The following is a 10,525-nucleotide window of genomic DNA, read 5'->3' on the forward strand; positions in this document are numbered from 1 at the left end:
ATACTTGAAACTGATGTATCAATCAACAGTTAGTAAACACTCTTTGTGGATGCAGTTTAAACAATGTGTAAGGATTAATGTAGCTTTAACTTTTGCATTTGTAGCTACATAAAGATGAAATATGTTTCCTTTGAAACATAAGTATCTAGGTTGAGTTTGCAGCAGCTCAAATGAATCTTGACTTTGAGGCCAATCAGACAGACAGGGCTAGCATGTCAAGACATGTCCTTTACCTGCTACTTTTAGGCTAGCTCTGTCCTGTGCTGTTTCCACGAACAGTAAAGCAGCCTTTTCCATTCCTTAGTGCAGGACTGTACCTAAGCTAGTTTGTTCCTTTGTAGGCAATGGAATTAGTATTTCTGAGCCACCTAAATAATTGGTGATGCAGCTAATCATGCAGTCATAAAGAATATTTCTTCTGAGGAGGAGTTCCCTCTTTATGAAAAGAGGCCGGAGATGTCAAATGCAAAGTCTTTTTGTTGGAAAGTGTAAAGCTTCTTATTTAAAGTGTGACTGATACAAGTTTACTCTCTTTTGAAGCGCTTGAGCTTGAAAGCCTTCTAACATGTGGAAAGTCAGGGTGTGTCTGTCCTTCACAGTGGTTAAATTGTTGCACTTGGACATTGGAGGGTTTGAAAAGGGACTTTGTAGCAAGGGTATTGAACCTCAGTAAGTGTTTGGTAACTAACCCTCAGGATTAATCTTGTGCTGTAACAACATGCAGGAGGTTGACCTCCCACCTTTCCTTCCCAGCCATTCAAATTAACTACAATGTCTTTGATGGGCAACTTTTAAGAGTTAGTTTTGGGGAGGGCGGGAAGATAGATCCTTTCTCATAGATGGGTACTCTTGTTTTGTGTGACTTAAATGCCTGTTAGTACTAGTTTACAGTGGAGCTGTTAATGAAATCTCTCTATAACAAAGGTGTTAGCTTTTGAATGCAACTGATGACTTGAAATCATCTCTTCTCTCCTCCTAGGCATCTGTATATAAGATCTGCAGAGAAATGTATGCTGATGGAGCTGATCAACCCTTCCATAGTTTACCAGATTTAATTGGAGACAAGTATGTATTAGGAATGAAAGACCTACAGAGGTGGTTCTGAAGGATGAAGTCCTGACACTGTATTTAATTGAAATTTTAAAAGTGGGTGGGTGGGAAGAATGCAAAGAGTGGTTTTTTTATTATTATTTTTTTTTTAGATGAAAAAAAATCTGCCCTCTGCAGGCCTCAGGAAATTGGGGATTTGGTTTATTAAAGATACCGTTCACAGTTATGTCTCAATTTTCACTTTAGTCACCTGTTGTGAGCTGTTAGAAGAAAGACTTAGCTGAAACCTCTATATTATGAAACCTGTGCATCACATAGTATCCTATTATTTCAGATTTTGTGACGGTATATCACGAGAGTGTCCTTAGTCTGCAGTTACTCTCTGGTGGGTTTTTTTCAATCTAGTGAGTTCTTCAGATCGTTAAACTTTTTTTGAGGACCAATCTCCCAGCTGACTGGGTTGAGTTTTTTCTGAAATACGTTTTCTAGATTACCTGTACTAACTCTGAAGAAGAATAAGCAATGACAAGTGAGATGATGTTTAAAAAAAAGGCATTAAATCTGAGCTGTAAAATGTGCTATCTTGAGTATTTATTTCTTTTTTTATATCTCGAGTGTTTAATTTAGATAGTACTTAGTAATGAGACTACTCTGTGACAGGAAGGTAGTTAAGAAAGGATGTGTAACTGGTATCAAAAGGTACCCCAAAGAGGAGATGGAAGAACAAGGAGGTAATGGCAGCAGAGAAACTGAGGGCAGAAGATGACGGAAGTTTGTGTGTCTGGTGAGTCAGAAGAGCAGCGTGTATGGAATTAAATTATGGGATCCTGAGATGCAGATGTTGCTCATAGCTGTTTTGACAACTGATCAGTCTGTTAGTCAATACTTTATGGGAACTAATTCCATGACTGGAGGACTCTGTCACTTCTTTGGTTGACACTAGTCTCCTCCAGAGTACCTGAAGAGCGTATTTGTTCAAAGTGACCTTCTTATGACTGAATTTGGACACTTCTTTCTGCAGGTTAGTAGGAGGTCTGCTCACCCTCAGCCTGGATTACTGCTTTGTCTTAGAAGATGAGGATGGCATATGTGGCTATGCTTTGGGAACAGTTGATGTGACTCCTTTCATTAAAAAATGCAAAATGTCTTGGATCCCTTTCATGCAAGAAAAATATACTAAACCAAATAGTGACAAGGAGCTGTCTGAGGCAGAGGTTGGTATAACCTGTAAGATCAGAACTGTATACTCAGCTTTTTCTTTCCAAAGCAGGTGTTTGTTTTTCTTTTGCATTTTGAGTTTCCATGTAATTCCATTTTCCTACCCTTCTGAAGTCTTTGATGAGAATGGTATCTGCCATCTTAGAAAGTGACAGTAAAATTATTCACTGCCAGTCAGATATAGCTGTGTGTTGTAATACACCCATGAGGTGTACTTTAGTAGTAATCAATGCAGTAAATATAAGCCACCTTAATCTAAAGAAAAATCACATTTTTGAAATGAAGAATTGCATCTGCTCTGTTCTCCTGCAAAATGAGATATTTATTAGTTTCCCCATGGTGCAGGCAAGGCTAACCCCTGATAGTCACATCAGTTTAAGTGTGGAAGACAAATTAAAGAGCACTTGGGTTTGATGTTAAAATCTATGAGCTATTTGTGGAGTGTGACAGCTGTAAATGTTGCAAAATGGCATCTTGCCTTTAGCAAGTGCCAAAAGTCAGTATCTTGAATTGGTTTTGGAAGAAATTAGAAAAACAATGTCGCTGAACTGTCAGAAATGGTGAAAAATTGTAGCTGATGCATTCTTGTCAAGGAAAGAAATGCGTTTAATACTAAGAGGTGCCGATCCAACCCTGCATATGGAAGGTGGTGTTGACAAAGCTGTAGTAGAGGCAAGCCCAGAAACACCACTTCCTAGCCTTTTTCTTCCCCTCTGAAGAGGGAAAGAATACTTTCCAGAAAGTATTCTCCAACAAATAGTCTGAACACAAAGGCTGGTGTCAGACTGGTGGACCTCCTAAGGGAATCCCCAGCTGGTAAGTGCAGGGCAAGAATGGTGTATATGGCAGTGTGCCCTTGCTTTATTTTACTAGGACTTAGACGAAATCCTGAAGGAGGTTGTGGCTCTGAGAGCACAGGCCATACCACAAGCAAAGCAAAGCTTCCTGGAAATTGAATGAAATGTTTGTCATCCTGTTGTGAAAATGGCCACTACGTATCGGCATGTTTGATGGAGGAAAAGTGAAGTAAGTTAAATAAAAAAAAAAAAGAGGGCAAAAAACCACCGGCCTTGCAGCAAATACCAGTGTTCTGGGGAAGGTGTGACTAAAAGGTATCTTAATAGCTCCACTACCATTATTGAAGTGGAGCTAATTCTGCAGTGTGTAGGTTTTATGACTTGATTTTTCTACATTTGCACAGTGCTGTGCTTTCGACTCATATTATATGTAAATTCAGATTTTGAAGCAAAGCTAATGCACATAAAGATAATGGAAACTAAACACAGCAAAGCTGTAGTAGGTTCAGTAAGGGAGAAGGGGCCTTGATTTCCAGAAGTTTAAAGCCAGACTTCAGAGAGAAAGCAGGAGGTATTTTGTGCTGATAAACTAGCTTTTCCATTAAGATGTTTAAGAACATTCTTTGCTGTTGGTACGTTACCCCTGCATTTCTGCTGCTGGTACAGTATCTCTGAAAAAGTCTGTTTCTTGAGACTATGGGCTTGAGGGATGTTCCTGGAAATACAGAGGGGCTCTTTGTACTTTGCTTTTGAGACAGATGCTGTGGGATTTTGTCCATTTAGTCTTTTGACTGTATAAAGGAATGTAGAAAATATTCAATAGTTGCTTAGAAGCCATTTTCACTGAAGATCATGTATGGAGAAGTTTTCTCACAGAATAGAATTGATTTGGTTTCCTTTACAGACTTCTTGGTAATCTCAGTCTGCATTTTGATTTGAAAAGCCCCCTTTCTGTACTTTTTTAGAGCATTTGATTCAAATTATTGACTTCTAATACAGTTCAGTTTTTCTCTAGCTAACTTAAATACATCTTGAAGTTTGCTTCATGGGATAAATAAAATCTTTTGTTTCACGAAAGAAAAATGTGGTCCTCTGACTTGAGTCATATTGCTGCCAGCTTGTCTCGCAGTTTTGTCTAGGTTCCGTTCAGGGACGTTTATCTGGTATCTGCTCTTCCTGAGGTTAGTTGTTGGTGATCTCAAGAGATGAATGCATCATCTCTGTAACTGCTTCTTAGCCCCACCTGTACCCTACTCCTTTATAACCTGTTTTACTTCTTGTAGCACTTCTATGGTTGGAAGAAACAGTTATCACCATTGCCTTGGTGCTTGAAGCCAGCATGGCTAACTTTGGGTGTTTTCTGTGGGATTATGCCTGGACAGCTGTGGTAAAGAAAAGCCCAGAAGAGCAAGTGTGGCTCTGAACCTTAAGTAGCTCAGCAAGTTTGAAGTAGTAACTCTGAACAGAGGCTTTCACTACAAGAGTTTGGGAGATGGCAGTTTATAGATTTAAGGGGATTGTGTTTAAACTTGACCGGGGCGGGGGGGGGAAAGGTGGGAGTTGCTAATATTATGGTTCCTTGTGCAATGAAGTCCTAGTTTGGGTGGTTATGATAGTTATACAAGAAATGAAGTTAGGTTGCTTGTTTACTTGAGCCAGTGTTCCCTAAAGGTTTTGAAATTCAGTAACCAGCAGGGGGGAATGACTTGAGTTAAACATATTTCAGATTTGGCTTTATCTATTTCTGCGTTACCTCATTTGATTGTTCCGTTCTCATGAGTTGCATGAAGTTAATGTCTGATGTCATGTTCCCAAAGACCTTCCTGGCTGATTGCAATAGTCTTTAGTGATCAACGAGGCTTATTTCAAGGTAGAGACAAACTTGCCTTTGGAGCAAGTAGTCTAAGATAATTGCATGGACATGAGAGATGTTTCCAGGCTGCTGTGAACCAAAGAACGCATGTGGAAGGTTGGGATGCTTTGAGCTAAAACTGTCCATGTAAAACGTAAAGAAAAGGAATGTCTGTGCACAAACTGTTGGTTATGGATTGGCTTATGATTTTTCTCACTTGAAGTGTGGGTCACTGAGGAGCCATGCAAGGAGTCTTGCATTCCTCCTTTGACAATCTGAGAAGCTTCTGTAGTCTGCCTCTTGATCTGGAGCACAGACCTTACAGAGGTAAGGAACAAAGTGGCGATCAGAGGTATAGTTGAAAAGCATGCTGATCTGGAGGTATAATCTGTGAGCAAAGCAGCCTCTCTCAATAAAGACGAATGAAAATGAAAAGCTGGATAATGATTAAATGTATGTTTCTCATATTCTTTTCAGAAAATAATGCTAAGCTTCCATGAGGAGCAAGAAGTATTGCCAGAATCGTTCCTTGCCAACTTCCCTTCATTGATAAAGATTGATATCCACAAAAAAGTGACAGATCCAAGCGTGGCCAAAAGTATGATGGCCTGCCTGCTCTCTTCTCTAAAGGCTAATGGTAAGCTACTTGCACTCAAAATTCCTTGTTTCCTATGTGTTCTAGGATGCAAGGCAAACTTGGGATGGTTATACTAACATACTGAATTTGCATGTCAGCCTGAGATGCTCGATTCCTGCCATAGTTGGCACTCTACATTTAGATAAATAATTGTAAAAGCTTTCGGATAGCTAACTTCTGCTGCTGTTTCTGATAAAAGGTAGCTTTTTCACTTTAGCCATTATCCTGCAAATTAGAAAATAGGAAGAACTGAGGGAGCAATTTGGCAATGAGAACACACGTTTTTACATCTTGAACAACGCACAAATCTTTATATTGCCCCTGCTGGCATTGGCAATGATTTTTCTTATGCACGGCAGTGTGCGCTGGAGGGTAATTACCAAAGCCTTCAATATGGGGAAGTACTTGGCTGTCTGCCTTACTGCGCACCTGAGGTTCACAGTTCCTTTGCGTGATTTGGTGCCCTCTTCTAGTGCTATTTTCTGAGCCGACATCGGAGTTCCAGGATGCTTTTATGTGAAATAAAAGGTGCACAGAGGGTTTGTTCAGACTGACAAGACGTCTGCAATGTGCAGTCCCTTTAGGGGATGGTCAGCTTTGTTGCCATAAATCTAGTCTCTTTGGGGCACTATGCTCCATATGGAATGGGATCAGCGACTTCATTGGGTTTAAATGTTAAAATAGGTGGGAACTCTAGTAATATGTGACGTCTGTGCTTTTTACAGTAACTCTTCACCTACAGTGTTTTGTTTCTTCCTTCCTTCTTCAGGCTCCCGTGGGGCTTTTTGTGAAGTGAGACCAGATGATAAAAGAATCCTGGAATTTTACAGCAAGCTGGGTTGTTTTGAAATTGCTAAAATGGAAGGATTTCCAAAGGATGTTGTTATCCTTGGAAGAAGCCTGTGAAGCGCTTGACAGCGAACTGTTCCAGTACTGTAGTCCCTTAACAGCTGGGCAGGTAGTGGTGGGGATCTTCATATGGTCTAGCTGCACAAAGCCGGCAATAAGCCAACTTGGTTAGAAGGGGCTATGCGAAAATCACCCATCACACATTCAGACTGTAATTTGTTGGAAGAGGATAATGCTGCTGAAAACACTGTTTTAACAAAGAGAAACCTTGTCCTCTCCTGGTCCTGTGTGAAGTGCCAAGGAATCTTGCATGGGCTATAGCTTCTCAGAGGAATCCCTCTCAGTCGGTGCTGTGGTTGATGACAGTTCTCTGCATTCACATGTCAACAGAAAAGTTGTACTCTGGCAGAAGTATCTATAAAGATGCAGGTTTTTTTCTCTGTCATAGAGCAGGGTGTGCAACTGGAAGTTGCAGAAATGGGAGGGATTGCTTGTGTCAATCAGCAAATTTAAAGATAAGTAGCTACAGTTCTATTTTTGACTATCTTTTTGCTTGTTGATAAAGCAATGACCCGTTGTCACTTCTAATGACCATTGGTTCAAGCTTTGTGCTTTGTTAGGGACAAATGTGCAGTGGTCTGTGGCAGAAGTCACTTATTGACAAACTTGTAAATTTCGGTGTATATAAACTTAGCCGTATGCTGACTAACTTTTTGTTTACCAGTTTTTGTAACTTTTTCTTTTGAAAAGTGTAATGGTATAGGTCGAAGATGGCACTTTGGAATAACCTAAGACCACAATGGAGAACAATTCTGTCCTCGGCACTGACCATTCTTATTGTGCCTCATATCCAGGGCTAGAAACTGACCATCTTGGGTAAGGAAAGCAGATCCCAAAGGATCCTTCCTTCAGACGGCAGTTTGTCACTGCAGGAGGTTATTCTCCTAGAACTGAAACAGCGATTCACAGAGTGGTCTAAAAATTGGTAACATTCACACAGGATTGTGGATGAAAGACGGTGAGAGGGAGAGAGCTGGCCCACAGCCGGGACTTGTCCTTGGAACAGTCACCATGTTTCAAAGCCTGTTCGTACTAGTTGGATTAAATCAGGGTCTTCGAGTCCTGCACATTTGTATCAGATAACTTTTCTATAAGAAATGCCACAATAAGCACATTTTTACACATTATTTAAATGGTTACCTACTTTTAAATGTTCCAAGAGTTTAATGTTTTTACCCAGGACTGATGTGTTTGGCTATGGGATGGAATTATCATGGTATGGGATCTGGTAGTGAGGTAGCTGCATCATTTATGATATTGGTATTTCACAAAAGTCCCTGTGTCCCAGATATGTAATTGGCCAACGTTACACACCTTGCAGTACCTTGCTTCTTTCACCTGCTGCCATCAGCTGTCTTTAAGTTCCTTTTTAATTTTCCTGGTTTTTTTTATCTCAGTGGTGTGCAAAGGAAGTTCAGTTCCTTTTACGAGCCTCCAGCTGCATAGAAGTTTTGCAACCCATAATGGATGGCATTAAGACTGCAGTAAAGTTGTCTGCGACCTGCAAGGAGTTGCTGCGTTTGGCCTTCTGGTGCAGTCACATGCAAGATGTTTGTTTGGTTTTTTGGTTTTGTTTTTTTTTTTCCTTTGCAGAATGTGAACCATTTTTTTAATGCGGTAGCAAAGTATTTAAGTTGAAACAAGTTCATTTCATTTTTAGAGAAAGGTACGGGGTTGTGCTATGGGATTTCATGTAAGTCAGAGCTGAATGCCACTAGTTTTTACACAGCTTTGAGTGCATGTTGAGTAGCTGATACCTTGGTTTATCAGGTGGGAGAGTTTTGTTTCTTCATGGATACCAGAGTCAACTTACTTTATCTGGATGCATAACATTACAGCATAGGATGCTTGTGGCCTTATTTCTTGGCTTTTAAGGAGTTGCCACATTTTCTCTTCCTATGACTTTGTCATTATTATAGAAGTTAATTGTATAAGCCTATGGAATGTCAGGCCAATACCATCATTCTAGGATTGTAAAGTGATATGTTGACATATCTTTCATGGTTATGAATTTTCATTAAGGTTGGAATGCCACTTTCGTTAATCTGTTTTTAGATCAACAGTATCTGTAGCAGAAAAAAACGACCTGTAAAACTGTATTTGAAGACCATGCAAGAAATAGAATAAAAATTGAGAAGTGAATGTAAGAAAGAAATGTTTATTTTGTGTATGAGGTTCCAGAACCAGAAGTGGTTCAGCAAGGTGTTTTACATCACACCGCATGTGATGGATGCCCTCGGGGTCAGCTGGCAGAGGAACTTGTGTCTGGCTTTGGTGGTGGCAGCTGTTGTGTGGCAGACACTTACCTGTGCTGATGCCTTTGAGGCAGGTATTCAGTGACCCTTCAGAAGTACTCACCCCAAAGATTTTTGGGGTGGCAGTGGCCTTTCTTGTTGGCCCTTCTGTGAGTAGCACCCATTGAACTTCACCTGTTTTGTAAAAAACGGTTCTTTCAAAGCTGGTCTCCAGTGTCTGGCAAAGCCAGCGTGAGCTGTGTGGCAGCAGTGCTTGTTCACCTTTCTGTTCTCTTTTTATTTCCTTGCCGGCTGCTGGGTTTAGAGGTTGCTGAAACGCAGCCTGCCAGCAGAAGCAAGGGGGGAGATGAAGTAACTCCAGGGTCACGCTGTATGTAAGGGGCAAACGTCATCGCTCTGCAATCTGGCATTAGTTGCACCTCCACAAAATTTACCTTAAGAAGCTAAACACCTGAGATAGCTAAAGCAAGTAGCTTTCTGCTTAGGATGGCAGCCAAGCGAAAGGGATGGGTCAGGTGTCTGAAAAGCAGCTTGTTCCTGAGGTCGGTTCACAAGAGTTCATCCACCTGCTGTAGGGGTGCACGAGTTAGGCAGTTCAAAAGCTGTGTATTGTGGAGAACATGATAACACACAGCCTAAGCAGGGATATCGGCAGTTGAAAAAATTTCTCCTAACCCAGTAAACATGTGCTATGTTAAAATGAAATCATAACGTGTTACATATAGCCTGTTTCATGAAGTTAACGACAGAACTGGCAGTATGACTTGCGTATGTCAGACACATCTCAGCCTGGGAGACAGGCCTGGACTCTGATGTTGCGCCAGGAAGTTTTCCTTTAAGGGAGCGTGAGGCAGGAATGGGCGCTCTTGCCTCTGCTGCAGCTGGGTCACGTAGGTAATGCACTGCCGCGAGCCAAATGGCTGCGGAGAGCAGCTACTGCAGAAGCAAACGGGTGCGCTTGTATAACCATGGCTGAGTGAGCGCTTGCCTTTTCTGGGACCAGTTTTGGCTTTTCAAACCTCTTCAGTCATGTTTTTCTTGAACCGACTCCAGCTGGAGCAGAGCAAATGGCCGGCTGGTGGAGGTCTCCTCTGCGGTGGGAGCAGAGCCAGCTTCTGACCGAGAACGCGGTGTGAGCTCATCGTTAGCGGGATTTGTTTTAATTCAGCTGCTCACCCCTCCACCCCTACAGCACAAACCAGGCTGCTCCCCTTCCTGCTCTGAAAGGCTTGTCAGGCCCTTTGCTCCCTGGGGTTAGGAGGCAAAACCCTGCTTCAAAACCTGTGCTCAAAGGCACCCCAGTCCCTGGTGTGCCATCACCCCACCCTTGCCCACACTTAAAGGGCTAGGGCACCCTGCCTCTGTCCCTGTTACCCTCCTACCCCTCCTTATGCCCTCAACCTTCTGCCTCTCCCGGCTCTGTTGGTGCCCTGTATCTTCTCCTGCTGCCCAGGAGAAAGGCAATGCGTGAACAACCTGTCAGTTGTAGGGGCCATTTTTCCGGTGTGGTGTTTCCACAGCTGGCAGTGGGGTCAGTCGATGCGTTGTCCTGCAGAACCGGCTTTGGCTGAGGGCCCGGGGTGGGCAGCAGACCCCCCGAGTTAAAGGGTGCGTGGTGTCTCTCATCTCCTGGGTGGCTTTGGGGCTGTTCACCATCCTCACAGTGCAAGGCCCTCTTCCCTTCCGCTGTTTCCCTCTCCCGAAAAATCTTCTGACAGAAGAGGCCACTTACCAGGAAAAGCCATTAGGATCCCACTGGGGTAATAACCCTTCCCCTTTTATTGCAAGGAAATAAAACACTGTAACT

The 10,525-nt window shown here is 42.2% G+C and overlaps 1 protein-coding gene across 1 annotated transcript in view; it reads left to right on the forward strand.

Moving 5' to 3' along the window:
* MGEA5 (meningioma expressed antigen 5 (hyaluronidase)) overlaps positions 1-7,293 on the forward strand; it is a gene marked incomplete at its 5' end in the record, with an annotated part of 20,101 nt that extends 12,808 nt beyond the window's left edge. Inside the window, 4 exons of the mRNA XM_009705398.1 lie at positions 980-1,065; positions 2,072-2,264; positions 5,395-5,554; positions 6,324-7,293. Of these exons, the coding sequence (XP_009703700.1) occupies positions 980-1,065; positions 2,072-2,264; positions 5,395-5,554; positions 6,324-6,460 (576 nt within the window). The remainder of the gene's footprint in view (positions 1-979; positions 1,066-2,071; positions 2,265-5,394; positions 5,555-6,323) is intronic.
* Positions 7,294-10,525: the final 3,232 nt, after the last annotated feature.

The sequence above is a fragment of the Cariama cristata genome, unplaced genomic scaffold (genome assembly GCF_000690535.1).
Source record: "Cariama cristata isolate BGI_N322 unplaced genomic scaffold, ASM69053v1 scaffold36418, whole genome shotgun sequence".
Lineage (NCBI taxonomy): Eukaryota > Metazoa > Chordata > Aves > Cariamiformes > Cariamidae > Cariama > Cariama cristata.